General features: G+C 40.6%; 1 protein-coding gene across 2 annotated transcripts in view; it reads left to right on the top strand.

The window, feature by feature from the left end:
- Window positions 1-16,862, top strand: part of sema3fa (sema domain, immunoglobulin domain (Ig), short basic domain, secreted, (semaphorin) 3Fa) — a 68,346-nt gene that overhangs the window by 27,247 nt on the left and 24,237 nt on the right. For both annotated transcript variants that reach the window (XM_042507203.2, XM_042507195.2), the window contains exons 3-5: window positions 11,394-11,554; window positions 11,639-11,701; window positions 15,739-15,858. In XM_042507203.2, the coding sequence (XP_042363137.1) occupies window positions 11,394-11,554; window positions 11,639-11,701; window positions 15,739-15,858 (344 nt within the window). The remainder of the gene's footprint in view (window positions 1-11,393; window positions 11,555-11,638; window positions 11,702-15,738; window positions 15,859-16,862) is intronic.

Here is a 16,862-nt window from a genome sequence, read left to right as displayed (position 1 = left end):
AAATAAAAGCCCAAATACTTGAAGTTTTATGTTATACATGCCACTCCTTTCACATAATTGGCATCGTATGTAGTACTCTATTGGTATTGTTATCGCTTTAAAGGTACTGGTTTTGGTACTAGTATTGTAGTTTTTTAAACAATACCCAGCCCTAGCCATGACCCACAACCCATAGGTTGGGAGGGTTTAGGTAAAACTTACTAGAAAATATTACAAGTTCAGGTAGGCAGGTCATAAAGTGAAATTTGCATTTGGAGTTAGTAACTTGTTAATAACTTAAAGAAAACATAACACACAATAGTCCACCTTCCACCTTCTCTTCCCTTCTCTCTTTCGCGAACTCTCTGTCTCTCTTAAACAGTCAGACAAGCACTGTGTCGCTCAGTCCTTTTTTTGCCTTCAGTCCTGACAATTTTCTAATAGGATGCATAAAGTTGGCTTTCAAGTAGTTGATTGACCCATGTTTTTGCAACGTGGACAGAGCAGATTGGCTCTTCTATCAGGTTAGGTGAGTGAGAGTATTAAAAAACCCTGACCCACCCATTATTAGTGAGAACATTTTGATTATCTGGTTGTCAGCAATATGTAGACTGCTCCTCTTTATTTGTAAATTTCTGTTAAGTTAAATAAGAAAGTTAATCAACTTCAGTGTTCTTAAATGTTCTTGTTTCTGGCTTTCTGTAGTTGTTGTAATAAAATCAAGATTTTTTTTCCATGCTTCATCTTACTCTGAGACTGCTATGGTTGAGGTAAACAAAGGTTTAGGCCCAAAAACGACTTGGTCCGGGTTAGGTAAACATGTTGGTCATGGTTAAGACATTGACAGTCAATAGGAAATAGGAGAAGATCAGCATTCTCTTGTGCCAAAGTCCAACAGTTTGTTGACCCGTCCTTCCACCTCAGCTGCCACCCTCTACAGACTTTTTGGCTTTACAACAACATCCTGTTACACTGTTTCTCCTTTACTCAGTCATAATTCCCATGGCTGATTGTTGGGCATTTGCAGGGAGGACACTCTGTCAGGATGTCTACCATAAATGCTACATGTGGTCACAGTTCTTCCTCAAAGGCCAGTAGAGTCCTCAACACTTTCCTTCATTATCATTTGAATCCGACTCTTAACAGACCTGATCTGAACTATTTCTTCCTGCCTACTAGCAAATGCCGCTCTGTGAATCTATTGCATATGCAAAGTAGAAAGCCAATTTGGGCTGCAATTAATTGTTATTTTCATTATCGATAAATCTGCCTATTTTTTTTTTTCGATTAATTGATAATTCATTTTTTCAGGAAGATGTCCAAAAAAAGTGAAAAATTCTCTGTGTAATTTCTTAGAGCCCAAGATAATCTCTTCAAACACACTGTTTTATCTGATCAAGAGACAAATCTAAATCTATTCAGCTAATTCTCATGCATGGCACAGAAAAGCATAAAATTCTCCCATTTCAGAAGCATGATACCAGCAAATGCTTTTCTTTTTTGCTTAAAAAATTACTACAATGATTAGTCATTATCGAAATGATTAATTTTCTGTCAATCAACTAATCGATTAACCGACAAATCATTGTACCTCTAGAGCCAATAGAGAGTGTCTTGTACATCTATTTTCAGGGTTTCTGCTGATCCTTAAAAACTTTCAAAAGGCATTGAATTAATTCATCTATAAATAAGGCCTTAATTGGTATTAAAATAAATTGAAATAATCTTTCAAAAGTCTTAAAAATGCTCAGACATGGGAAAGAGAATGTCATGAATCTTTTTTTCTGACATTGCATTAGAAAATCTGAAAATAACTGGCAACGTCTACTTTTTTACTTCCATTTTGGTCATTAGAAAAGTGGTCTTAAACTGAATTGAGTGGCATTTAAAAAGTCTTAAATCTCCCTTGCCTTAAGCCATAGGAACCCTGATTATATAGAATAGTGCTTATTTGCTCCTTTGACCTGCATGTAGTGAAAATATAACCCTCTTAAGTGCAACTATGTACCGTCTGTTTAACGTGAATTTTGCTGTCTGTGTACACATCAGCTCTTGACCGCCAAATCACTTCTTCCACCCCTCTCCTCTCTGGAGTAATCATAACTTTGAGAACTTGTGTCTCCTCTTTCCACTCCTGCCCTCTACCTAAGCTGGCAGCTGAGATCTCAGTCAGTGTTTTTGTGTATTTGGGCACACAATCATGGTGTTTTGTCCTCCGTCCAACTCATGATTAGAATACACATTGGAGAGCCTCTCTGTGCCTTTGTGAGCTGTGTTTTTTGCCCCTTCAGCAGCAGTTGAGGGGATCTCAGCTGCTCTGAGAGAGCTCCTCTGTGCAGCCAACACAGAGTTCGACTCAGAGTTTCCATGGCTCTCCTGCCTGCTTTGATAAATGGAAGTTCTTAGGTTCGCTGTCAGGCTCCTCTCCCCTCGGGACTCCTCCCTCCATTCTCATTCCTTCTACCACGCCATTTGCTGTTGTGGGTGAAAAATGACCTCAGGGAATATGTTGGATTCTCAGTGTTGGGCCAGAGAGTGGAACACCCAAAGAGGGTGGAGGTGGCTGTTGTCCCCAGTGGACCATGAGTCAACACTTGCTGCTAATGGTCTCTCCAAATTTACCTCCTAATTACCCCCTTCTTATTGCCCCCAGCTAGCAACACACTGGCCGTGACCTTGATACACGAGGAAGCGAGAGGACATGCTCAAAATGAAGCTTGGTTCAGTTCTGGTTAAAGTCAGCTTGACCAGAACTGATTTATCGACATCTTGGCTCAGTAACTATGCAAATTTTAACTCCCAATCGAACAGAGGATTTGGCGAAATCCATAAATAAGAATGAACAGACTCCTCAGAGAGAGCATTGTACATCTGCGCGTGTGTTGGTGCAGCTGACAGAGAGGGAGAGTATTTGTTCTGAGTGTTGGGTCAGAGGTCAGCGAGGGAGAGGAGAGTTTGTCACTCATTCACACCAACGCTGTCTAATTATTCAGCCCTTTCCATAATCCCTCTAACCTGTGTTGTCACTGCCGACCACTGCCGCCGCCCTGACCAGCTCGCTGCAAGCGACAGCACAGCTACAACAACAAACACAGCTTCATCATCATTACAGCGACCTGCAGCATCTGCACCTAAATCCCACACACACAAACACATGTGCATACAAAGACCAGCCACGGGCCCAGAAAGCACTTTGAGATCGAGCGTTTTATAAACAAAGTAAAAGGCCCAACCAGACTTTTTCATGCTCTCTAAAATCCAGAGATTAGTGTTGTAGAGGAAGAGCGTCAGGTAGACCCAAACACTGATTTTCTGAAAGTCCGGGCTTTGTAGTATTTGGCTCCTTTTCACAATTTCTTTTCTGTGAAATGTGAAGGTATGCTTAAGAAGTATACATTTTATGCAGCTTGAATCCTACAGTATTTAGTTATGTGTAACCAAGTAGAAAACATGATCATAACAACTAGATAAAATGATTTTTGTCCCTTTTGTGAGATGACAACAGTAACTAAATTGTATTTGAAGTCAACAGTATTCTTCCCCTTTCTGACATTTTCTAGAAGCTCCATTTGTCTCTCCCTGCTCTCCTCCTCTCCTGAAACCATACTGCCCCCAGTATACCCAGTATCATGACCACCCTGCTCTCTCCTGACCCAGCTCGGAGCAGGCACCCGGCCTGACCCCTTCAGAGATAATCCTGATTATGCTGAAGTGTGTAAGGAGGCCAGGGATGAGCTTTCACCCCAGACCCCTCGTGTCCTTTAACCTTTCACCTGCGGCCCTGCAGGGCTATTGAGGGCAGCTGTCTATGGCAGTGTGTGTGTGTATGTGTGTGTGCATGCCTGCCTGTGCATGTGTGTGTTGAGTTGGTGATATTGTCCTAAAGTAATATCACAATATTTTAGGGTATTTTTGCAGTAACGACTCTTGATGATATGATAAAATACTGAAAAATGTTTATCATTAGAAAAAAAAACATGCAATTGCAACAAAATAAATGTTCTATATGTCAGCATAAACATAACATTTTGCCTTCAGATACTGAGTAAAATATGTATGTATTTATTTAGTTATTTGTTTGGGACAATGCAGATTAACATAGTACAACTTCAACAAACAAGCTGTACTAACTGCATCTGTTTCACATATAAAGATTATAGCTATTATCAGTAACCGGCAGCAAATTTGCACTCAGCCATGCTTGTTGTTGTCGCGTGTAACGATATGACATCATTATGTGAACAAGTTGAAATATTGCCATAATCATTACTTTTTTTATCATAATAAAACTCATAACGATATTATCATGAACAATATGCCATGGCACACCCCTCATGTTGAGGGAATAGTATTGGTAGTATTCATATGTGACCCCTTAGGCTTTTAGTGGTCATGCTGGATTGGTTTTAGTTGGGTCTTTAATGAATGTTTTGCAAGAATATAAGAATCATGCACAAAATATAAGATTTTCATTATGTTTCACTTAAAGTTTTTTTGCTGGTCTTGTTAAAAGTAGTGTAGTCTATCCTTTTGTGTGATAGGTGAAAGTGTTTGAATTACATTTAAAATGTGTGTCTTGCACATGTCTCCCCTCTCTGCGTGTAATTCCACTCTATCCTCCTCTGATTACCACATATATACAGTAATATGAAGATAATGAAGGCTGGGTCTGCAGACCAGAGACAGTGAAACTAACTGACCTTTTCTGTCAGTTGGACCAGAGTTCCTCCTCTGCTCCCTCGTGCTTTAATTAACCTTTCCTGTCATCCGAAACAGCAGAAATAGATTTGTTATAATCTCTGGTTGCCACTCAGGAAGCGAACTCACTTCTTAAATCAATCTTTCTCTGCTCTTGATTTGTGCAGTGGGAGACAGGTGTCCCTGATTTGATGTGAGGATCAAGAGAGCTCTACTTCTGTCTCTATGCACACACACACACACACACACACACACACACACACACATTTGCACACAGAGTGTATCAGTAGCAGACAAGCGTGAAGAGCATCTGAGTGACAGCATCCGGAAGCTCAGAGATAAGACGTAATCTGGTGCCAATTATTTGTCCTTGACAGGCATAGGTAAGCAGTAATCAGCTCCAGTGACATGTGTTCTGAGTCAATAGTCCTGGCCCCGGTGGGTGGTGAGAGGCTGATTATGAGGTGCTGAACGGAGGCAAACACAAAGCTGCGACAGGTTGGGCTGATAAGGCTTCCCGCTGCCGTTCAGCCCCTCTGATATCTGCAATGACCTCTCCATCCTGTGTGTCAGAGACGTGATATGCACTTAGGATTTGCAATGAAAACAAGCATACTGTAAATCATTGATTGCATTTTGCAGTACGCAGATGAACCCAAAAGTTGCCATGTATGAATAACTTAGGCTTGTATTTACGCAACTATAACTTCTTCAATACAGTTAGGGAAAGATTGTGATTGTGGTTAATTAAAGTATTATTTTGATATTTTGGGAAATTTGCTTATTCCATTTCTTGCCAAGACTTAGATAAGCAGATCAGTACAACTCTTGTGTATTGATGTGTCATCTATTGCAGAATCTTGTCGCAGCTTGACTTCCTTGCATTTGTTTGTACACATTAAACACCTTAGACGCAGTAAGTTACAATGAGTTGGTGGGTGAGCTTTAGAGGAATGTGTATTTTTACTTTTTGAGACATCCGCAGTCTGATTCCCCCTGCTTCCAGTCTTTTCGCCAAGCTAAGGTAATCACCTCCTGGCTAGAGCTCCATATTTAATGTACAGACATGAGAGTGGTATCGATGTAATCCTACTCTTGTCAAAAATAAGTGAATAAGCGTATTCGCCTATATATATATATGTATATATATATATATATATATATATATATATATATATATATATATATATATATATATATATACACACATATATATGTACATACATATATATATACATATATATATATATATATAAGATTTTGAAAACACTATCATGGTTAAAAGAAGCCAGTTTGGACTGTTAGTAGCCAGGAGATCAAATGTAGTCAACTGTGTCAAATTTGGCTCTTAATTGCCCTGATCACCCCGACCTCAAACATCATAATGTTGTCTCTGCATTTGCTACAGTTAACAACAGTTAACAATAATTTGCACCACGAGGTCACTTGTCTAGGTGATCTAAGTAGTCTGTTGAGGACAGTCCTGATATATAAGCCAAGTGTGTCCCTCCCTTGTCAAAGAAAATCCACGTCAGGACACATCTGTGCACGCATGGCTGCAAACAAGCTGCAGCAAGGTAGGGCCACACCTCTACTTAATGTGAACATGAGCAGATTGGGGAATTCAGACAACATGCCGGGGATGCCTGGGCAGGTATGTGGGTTTTTCTGCTGCTTGCTTCCTCAGACCCCCCCTTAATCTTTATCCCGAAACACACTCACACACACACACTGACGGGAAAGATGGGGAGATCTGCGAGGCTGATAGTGGCATGAAAAGAAGTGGCAGCGGTGTCTGCGTCTTTCGACATCTCCTTACAGATCCAAAACAGAAGTCCCTTATGTCTCCTTGAGGGTGACCCAGGAAAACCACGCCACGGTACCACTCTTGGCTGAGAGGCTACATAGTTTGGCTGCAGAACAAAGCAGAGAGTGACCACAGCGCAGAGGGATCACATCAACAGGTGGACGGACTGCAGGCTCAGTTTACCAGCAGATGTCATTCATATTCTGGGGCAGCAGTAGGAACAGATTGGGTTTTATCCAACAAGAAAAGATCTTCAGCAAACCGAAGATGATCCCCACGCACACACTAAAAAAGAAAAGGACAATTACTTGTGTCTGCCTGTGTGTCTGGTAGTGATTACAAAGACCTTGCTGGGAAACTCAGCGATGCACACCAGATCCTGTGGTCTTTAGAGACAGACACTTGTACCCTATCATTGCTGAATTTACCAGCTGGTTATAAATTCAACCGTTTAACACAATGTCAAGGCCGTGTTTTTTTTTTTGCAGCATTTTTCTCGGCTTCAGAGGCATGCCCAATTTAGGCTGAGCTGTGACGCACAGGAATGCTTCTGAGAGCATGAATTTGTGCTGACAATAGAGCATATGAGCACTTTGAGGTGGACTGTTATCATACTTTACTCCTTATCTCACCACACCACAGGCATTATTTCAAAGAAAATGTGTTTTAGCAGGTCTTGTCTCGCAAGAATGTAGCATTTCTCTCCTGAGTGCGAGATTGCCAATTCATTTTCACAGATCAAAATGGCAAGATGAATAGAGTTAATGTACAGTACAACTATAATAGAGTCATTGTATCTTAGCTGTAGAGACATTTAGTCTTTATGTAGGCTTTAAATGTGGTTTTGAATGAGTCCCGCGTGCTATAGCTGGTTAACTCATGATCACACCCATTATGTCTCCTACATTATGTCTCCTGCATCGTGCAATGCAATTTTGTGTAGTTTAAGTACAGGGCTGCAAACAAAGACCGGATGCTGTGATGAGGCTAAGCATGTGCATACACGCATCATCCACTGACTGTTTTTATGCTTTGGCCTGTCCTTACTGTTTAGATTAGCAGTACATAACCAGTCAGAGATATGCAGACTGCCATAAAAACATTTATTCCTTTTTATTTAATTTTCATCAAACACAGCCAGACATATTTTTCCATTATTTGTCAGTGGTCTTTCAATAACAGTTGGAAAAATGATCCAAGAACAGTGCATTTTTAATGTGTGCTGAGTGATTTAAAAGTTGTCCGAGCCATAATTGAAAGTAATTTACTGTAAATTTTCAGACACAAGATGATTGTGTTTTAAAGAGTTAATTTTGATGCAGTTGAGCACCTGATGGTGTTTTGCATTTGTGTATTTTGTTAACTTTGTTTTATCAGTTATGTGTCATTGCTGCAAAATAATCTTCAAATTATTATTATTTTTTTTTTTTGCATTTGGTTTTGATGAAGAGTTGAGTTTGGACTTGCTGTTGGAAATGTGGATCAGTCAGGTCATAGTTTGGACTTGCTGTTGGAAATGTGGCTCATTCAGGTCATTTTTGCCAGGATGAAATTAGGTCTGCTGCAAAACTGATAGATATTGATCCAGTGCACCTGAATGGAACTAGATTAGAGGAGATGAAGAAAGATGAAAGGTTGTCAGACATTCAAAGTCCATTGCTGCTGACTGATAATGTGATTTGATGAATGTTTATTTGTAAGGCGGTAGCTGATCTGTCTGCCTGCCTGTCCGGTCTGTCTCATCTATCCTTCTCTCTGCTCTTATTAAACTTTTGTGTGACCTAACCGCTGTCGGACTTGTGACAGCCAGTCACCATCAGCATGCTCTCATTCAGATGCCCCTGAGTGTGAATCTGAGCGCAGAGGTGATAAATGTGGGATGTCAGCGGGTGACGTCTGGTGTCCCTGAAGCTCCAGTGTCGTTGGGCTGCTGGGCCTGCCAGGGCAGCTAGCTGGCTGTGGATGGTTGACAAGCAGACAAGGATGGAAAACGAGACGGGACGTTTATGGACAAAGAATGGCGATGCACTGTTTTGGGATGTTCTCTATGTGTGTTTGCACGAGCATAGATGTTTAACATTGGACATGCAGTCGGGCTGTGATTCATCATCATGTTGCTGTCACCACCAACCCGTGTCCTACTTTACTGCACTCCTGCATGTGCTCTGATCGAGGGCTGGATGATATGGTTGAAATCAATTTCAACTGAAGTTATGATCCCTAAAATGTCACTTCTATTTTACTTAGCAAGACTTTTCGGGACTGGTGGTAACAAGAAGTGTTTTCACTGTTGTGCAGCAAAAGACTTACTGAGCAGCAACTTTCAAACAGAAGAGCAACTTTTTATTAAAGAAAGACAGTCAATAATTGGCCACTTTCCATGCCACAAGCAACCAAATCAGATTTCTGCTATATCGAAAACTGATCCACTTAAAAAAAAAAAAAATACAAAATATTAGGGAATTACAGAATGTAAATGAATATTGCTGAGAAAGTGCTGTACAAAAATAACACCCAGAATGTGATTTGGTTTTATAAAAAAATTTATAGAATTACAGCTTTAAATCTCAAAGAGCAGTGCATTTAAGCAGACAGGGAAAATTCACATGAAATAAACTCATTTTCTTATTAATAAATAATTTTTCACTCATCATTAAAATGTGATTCCACTAAAAGTCCACAAAACATCCAGGCCTACCATAATCCTTTGTCTAAGAGAGTGGGAATGAGTATTATAGCACATGTGTATTTCGAGGCAACTTATGAGAATTATATGGATGACAGCCATGTCTATTCCTATTTACTACCTTATCCACCCCACTGCATGCCGTGATGCTGCGGCGTGACGGCAGCATTTCACAGTTCCTGAAGGAGCTCAGAACATCAGCAGCTGAGAAGCTTTCTGGCAGCGGATTCATGTCAGTATTTTAAAATGTCCTGTACAGGTGGAAAATATTGTGCTGCCTTTTATTACCAATAAAGTAACAAGACATTTTGCTTCCTCCTGGTCAAGAAAAGATGTTTGGGGAGTCTTTCTCAGCATCAGAGTGTCAGACTTGGCTGAGGAGAACAGTAGGGGCGTTTGTCTGGCCCCACTGAAGTGGAACATGAACAGGTCCTCTATCTGGTCCTCTGGTTTTCTCTGCAAATAGAAGAGCACAAGTGCAGGCTCAACTTTCTCAAGCTCCACTTTCCCAAGCATAGTTTTGAAAGAGAGAAAGAGCTCCTATCAGATTCTCTAACAGCTCGGGAGGTAATGGGAGGACCGGGAGAAAAAGCTGCTTTCCGTACACCAGATCTCCACTTATCTCCCCTCACACCCCGAGTGTAACTTAAACTCACACTCACACACCGGCGATCTGCCCCGGGCATTATATGAGCCATCTGAGAGAAGTTTTATGTCAGAATAGTTTTAACAGTGATATGGAGGAAAGGATGCAGCAATGTTATGCATGATATGATGTGAGACTAAGCCCCGGAGTGGTCGGCATCTTCACTGCTGCAGTTTATATGAAGAATTAAATGGCGAGATTATAGTGAAGGCCAGCATCTCCGCCACAGCTCGACAAAATTCAAAAAAAGATCATGGAAAGGGTCACACTCCCAGGTCCTGAGCATTTTTTGATATATTTTGCTTTTTTAATGGAAGCACTGCAGTATAGAGCAATGGTTCCCAACTGGTCCAGCCACTGGGTCCAGATTTCTCTTTTGTCATTAGTTTAAGGTCCACACATAAAAGAAATGAGCACATTTTCAGTTTTATTTGACAAAATGTAAAAACACAGGGGCTTAAAACACAATGAAATTAAAGAAGAAAACAAAACATATTGCAAGAATAAGTGCAAGTTAAAAAAGAAAACATGCCTTCCCAACTCATGGGCCTGTTTTTACTTTAAATTTTTAGATTTTTTGTAAAAATTTTTGGCAATTTTATTTTTTACTTAAATATTTTTTGGTGATTTTCTTTTTCTCTAAAATCTTTATTGCATTTTTTTTTCTTATTTAAATTTATGGTGATTTTTAGAGAAAACATGCCTTCCAAACCATAGGCTGGCAAAAATAAAAGTCACCAAAAATGACACCATTCATAACAGCCAGAAACAAAAAAAAACAAAATATTTTTGGATTTTCAAATTTCCGATGGTCAGTGAACACATCATAACTGGTTAGAGCCTTGAAATACAGCGCTAAAGCTCGCTGAGTAAATAGAGCGCCGGAATAAAAGCAAAAACCTCTGGTATTTCAAATCCATTTGTGTTTTTTTTTTTCTTCAAAAAATAAAGGTTCACCAGTTAATGTGTGTCAGACTATCAAAATCAACCAAAATGGCATCTCCAGTGGTGTAGAAAAAACAGCACAGGTCTAAATTAATGGTCATGTCGAGTTTTTTTGACACCTTAATGCTGCCATACATCAGTGAGTGATTTATTGCTCGTCTTTTGCCATTCAGTTATGAGTCTTGTGAGATTTACTGTATGCGTCCTTGCTTTTGTCAAACCTGCCATAACCAAATTTAGCCCGTCCATAACCCCTTAATAGCAGGATGTAATTGCAGTACTGGCGAAAAATGCAGCTTCTGTAAATTAATTTGGGAGCATCTGAGGGAAGATTTGGCGCACCATTAGCATACTGTATTTGTGCGTGTATGCGTGTGTCTGAGTGTGTGTACGGTGTGGTTTCGAAGTCCTGAGTAAACAGAGAGAAGATCACCTAAGAACTGAAAGAATTAAATAACTTTGGCAAACCGAAGAGCATCTCTGTGCCAAAAATGAGCAGCCTACGCACTTCTCTTGTAACCGCATCTGTGGTTTTTGTTTCCCAATTGCATCATAAGTTTTTCTACTACAGTACTGGAGGCACAGCTTGAAGAAAAACCATTAATTTCTCCACTTTTTCTGCCACTTCACAGAGTTGAAGTCCACCGGCACCGCTCACCACTTCTCCTTCTTACTGAACTCAACCGATTATCGAATCCTTCGCATGGACGAGGACCATGACCGCATGTATGTGGGCAGCAAAGATTACATCCTCTCTCTGGACTTACATGACATCAACAAAGAGCCGCTCATAGTAAGAAATGTCCCGTACTAACAATAATCCTGGCTGAGCTTCACACTGGTTTACATCTAACCAGCTTATTGATCTCTCCTTTAGATCCACTGGCCTGTTGCCCCCCAGAGGAAGACTGAATGTGTCCTGTCAGGGAAAGACACCAATGTAAGTATTCAGATAGCAGGATATGACTTTGAAAGGAGTACTGAAATGATTTGTTTATTAATAAGTCGGTCAATTACCAATGATTTTGTGAATTTGTTAATTTTTCAGTCCTCATTCAGCAAAATGCCAAACATTACATGGTTCTTGCTTCTTGAATATATAGATTAACTGCTTGTGTTTGTTTAATGATATTGTAAATTATTATATTTGGGGATTTAGAATGCTGGGCAAATAAAATGTGCATTTTATGCCCACACACAGACATACACACACAAATCTGTCTGGAGTTGCCCTCATAATGAAAAATATGTACCTTACAAAGAGGGTTACAGTACATCTTAATAAGCTAATCAACATTACAACATTACAAATATATTATTGAATGCTGTTCCAGATGTATTATCTGGAACAGCATTCAATAATATATTTTAGCAAGGGCTGTCAAAGGATTCATTTTTGAAATTGTGATTATTTGTAGAATAATCACATGGGTACCCACAGAACACATTTTTATTCAGGCATCTTGAGGTCAGAGGTCAAGGGACCCCTGTGAAAGAGCCATGCTGTTTTTCCATCGCCAGAATTTAGCTCGGGAGCTTTAAAACAAGCCAAGAGGTTCAGCAAAATTTAGAGGACAAGGCACCAGGCCATATGAGGCACGTTTTTATTGACAAAATATCAAATCATTTTTTTTATTTGGTGTAGAGACTACAGATTTTTACAGCCTGAGAATGCAAGAATCACTTTAGGCCGACAACAATGACAAATAAAAATTAAAGTGACAAAAAAATAATTCAGGCGTTCAGAAGCATTCATTTCCATATAATTTTTTGTCAAAGCCACAGGAAGCCACTGGACAGGGGCCAAAGAGCCGCAGGTAGCCTACCCCCGAACTACACGATTAATCAACTAGCCAATAAAATAATGGGCAGATTAATGAATAATTAAAGCAATCATGAGTTGCAGCCCTAATTTAATGTCCCATGCTGGTCACCTCCTGAATATTTTGTTAGATTATCACAAAAGCAATTCATCAACCTTCCGAACCAAATACTGTAGGAATAAAAGACTCCCAAAGGCAGCAGCTGATGAAAGCACAGCTGCTAACCATCGTCCCTTTTGACCTGCTGCACATTTAAACATCATTTTATCTAGTAATACACTAAAAATCACAAGCGCATTTTCAGCATGTCTTTTTGGCAACACTTAGGATTTGAATATGGCACTGAGGTCAGTGGAGGACATTTTTACACTTCTCCGAATGTGCGACTCCGAATGAAGCTCTTATTTACTGTCTCTGCAGCCCTGATTGCTGATTGCATACAGCTGCCACCAATTAAGCTCTCGCAGGAACTAGGAACGTGTGACATTGAGTCGTCTCCATTGAGAGCTGAAAACATATTCCATGCACCACCCTACATTTCAATCATTTTATAGATGCTTCTATTTTTTTAACATCTAATTTTGCACAATAATTATTTCACCCTGTGCTGTCCAGGCAGGCAGACAAAATGTACCAGCCGCTGGAAGCTACGGGCTTGTCTGAAATGTTAATATGATTCAGACGTTCAAACGCAGCCACTGCCGGCGCAGCCCAAAGAAAACTCATCATTGAAATTCATATAAAAACCTTCCCTTTTGATTTTGTTCACACATTTAGACCCCCCTGAAACACACACGTACACACTCACCCATGCTCGGGATGAGCGCTGGCAGGAGCGGTGAGCACCGACAGGGTGATGAGGCTCTGGCTAATAACCTTGCTCCCCCCTGCTGGTAGAGAGCGCAGGCTGCTGTTTATCCAACTGGAATGTTCATTTATGCGTGTTTGGTGACCCGCGCCTCTCAGCGCCTCTGGCTACATCGCATTGGCCTCTGTATGTTTGTGCATGCATGTTCTGTTTTTGTGTATGTGTGTGTCAGAGCAGAGGTAGGTTTAAAATTTCATCACTAAAATAAGAAATAAAATTGGCTTACCGGGAGACATCTTGGCAATCCTTGCCCACTCTTTAGGGAATGACAGATGATGACAATTCAAAAGCAATTCAGAGGGGATGTCGGTTCAGGCAGGAGGTCAAAGGCAATCATCCCACTGTGCTCTCTGTGGGGGAGCACAACTGTGCGTTGAATAATACACACAGGCCCACATGCGTAAACACACACACACACAAAACACATCCTCTCAAACCTCTGACTTGTGCATCTGTCGTGTTGCTAAGATCTGCCAAAATGGCTCATCCCCCATCCTGCATACACTCTTTTTTTTATGCTTGGTACATCCTTTCTTTTCGCCAGCTGTCACCAGCAGCCGACATGACAGACAAATCTGAACAGATATCATCAGCCGGTGCATTTCTGTAGTAGGCGAGTTTTGATTTGGGTGGATTGAGACCAGGAAGGCAGACAGCTGGTCGGACTAATAGAGATCAGAAAGCTGCAGAACTCGAAAGCAAAGAGCTGCTTTCACCAGCAGCCCCTCTTTGTCTGCACTCCTAAAAGAAGTGTTTTCCTCATTTAAATTCTTACCAATTATAAATTTAAAATAGAAAATAAACCACATCAGTGATGAGATTTTAAAACGCTCACAATAACAAGCATGTTTTATGTCTTCTACAAAAACCGTAATTGGATTTTATAATCTCTGTTTTCTAAAAAACCACAATTTTCACTCAACAGTCTCTTTTGGTCTAACCAAAATGTTTTTCCGTTGTCGAGTCTGACAGAACATCGAATTGTGTCTGCCCTAGATCCACACAGCAAACACACTTCACAGCTGAGATGCAGTGCTTTTCCTGGTTTCTGCCACACTGTTAGATGGTGTTTGGAAACATTTTTCCCTCTGACAGTGTGGTCTGATGTGAAGCCTGGGCCAGGCCGACACAGAGCCAGCGAACGGAGCTGCCAAACACAAGCCAGCCAACAGCGGAAATGATAGATGTGATGGTTTTAAGCCAGGCAGAGGGGTTATTAACCATCAGTGGGACATTATGTATTATGTAACCTTTTTTTCTCCATTGCATTTTCATCATCAGAATCTCTTTTTTTTAATCCTCAGTACAAACGATAGCCATGGTGGGAGGCATCATGTTTTCAGGTTGTCCGTCCGTCCGTCCGCACATTTGTACGTCCCATTCTAGTGAACAGGAAATCTCAAGAACGCCATGAGGGAATCTATTCAAAATTTGCACAAACATATACTTGGACTTAATAATGAAGTGATTCGATTTTGGCGGTCAAAGGTCAAAATTACTGTAACTTTGTATCCGTCTCACTTTGAGGAAATTTCTTAAAATTTAAGACTTACGTTCACTTGGATTCGACAATGAGCTGATCAGACTTGACTTGTGAATGATCTTGTGAATGCAACATTTCAAGATAAGCATTAGGGAATTTCTTAAAATTTGGCACAAATACTCCCTTGGAATCAAGGATGTACTGATTAGATTTTGGTGGTCAAAGGTCAATGTCACTCAGTCTTGTACTCAGTCACTCAGTCTTGAAAGCGCAATATCTCAAAAGCCCGCAGAGGGAATTACTTGAAAATTGGAACAAACATCCACTTTGACTTAAGGATGATCTCATTAGGAATTTGTAGTCAAAGGTTAAAGGTCAAGGTCACCATGACCTCACAAATAATGTTTTTGGCCATAACTCCAGAATTCATATGCTATTTATGACGTTATTTCACATAAATGTGTAATTATTATGCAATGATGACATTTTATATCCAAAAGGTCAGCTTTACTGTAACATCATAATGTTAAATTAAATTACCATTAGCCAACATAATAACTCAGGGAGGACTTTGGTCAGATACTGAATTGGTGAGATTAGTCTTGGGTGCTCATCTTGAAAGTATGCTGATTTTTTTAGATTTTATGTGCCGCTGAGGGAAAATGCATGTAAAGCATCCGCATTTTTATAGACATGGATGTAAATTGTAACTGCAGCTTGGCTGGTTTGCAGAGGCATACAGCTGTGGTAATTCTAGTTATAATGTAAGTCTCTAATCCTGTTTTATTTTTGCTCTCCCTCAGGGAGAATGTGGAAACTTCATCCGTCTGATTGAGCCGTGGAACCGGACCCACCTGTATGTGTGTGGAACAGGCGCCTACAACCCCATCTGCACCTACGTGGACCGAGGACGTAGGTCACAGGTAACCAAAGACACAGCCGGGCAACCGTGAAGACATTTTGACCTTCACTCTCTGCTTCTTTTATGAATCGTATCTGTCAATCAATCTCGGGTCAGAGAATCTCCTTCTGCTCTTGCTCCTTGGTTTCATGGGCTCTGCTTCTCTTCCATCATTTTCTGCCTCTTACTTTTCATCGATTTGTGCTGTTTCACGGTCTGGAAGACTCAAAGAAAAAAGCTCATGGCCCGTTCTATATAACTCTCTATTATTGTGAGAATATTGCTGTTGGTGATGCACCTAACTGCCACCTCATAGAGATCGTTCAGTCACCAATCATCTCTTACCGCTGGGAATAGCATGTTGACAATATATCTATAGCAAATACCCTTCCTTTAGTCTCCCCCCTCACCTGTTTATACACAGCAGAGCCTGCGCCCTGTCTTTCTATCTGGATGAGAGCTTCTGAAAAGCCATCATTACTGATGGAGCCTCTCATCCATCATCAGCCTTGTAGCTTAGCCCTTCCTCCATCCCTCCCTCACTCCTGCACGCCGGCCACGCAGAGCTGCAGCAGCTGCCGGCCTCGGCTTCAGTCCGCACACTTACATTCACCACTCGGCCTGTTTAGCCTCACTGTTCAAATGGAGGGTTCAGATTTCAATGCAAAGGTCAGACCAGCGTCTTGTTATTCGACTTCTCCCCCAAGGCCCAAATGCTATGCCACTTCACGCTGTAGATTTTCTCCAGCGTGAGAGTGGATGTAAACAGAAACCAATTGTTTCGAAATTCTTACAGAGGGCTTCACACATTTTCAGTCTTCAGTTAACTTTTCACTTTTCCCCTCAGCTGCAAACTTATTCCTTCAACGGCATCACTCTTCCTGCTTTTTTTTTAATGCTGTTTCAGAGCTCCTTTTGCAGAGTTTGTGTCAACCTGTTGAGCTCTAAATAAAAAAAAAACAATAAACATTTTTGGAAGAATCCAAACTAGACTTGTTATTTTAGGAGTGTGATTCAGTCATGTTT

This window comes from Plectropomus leopardus, chromosome 2 (assembly GCF_026936395.1).
Source record: "Plectropomus leopardus strain MGB_pleo_1.0 chromosome 2, ASM2693639v1, whole genome shotgun sequence".
NCBI lineage: Eukaryota > Metazoa > Chordata > Actinopteri > Perciformes > Serranidae > Plectropomus > Plectropomus leopardus.
The sequence above is the reverse complement of the archived record's forward strand: the minus strand, read 5'-3'. Positions and strand labels throughout refer to the sequence as shown.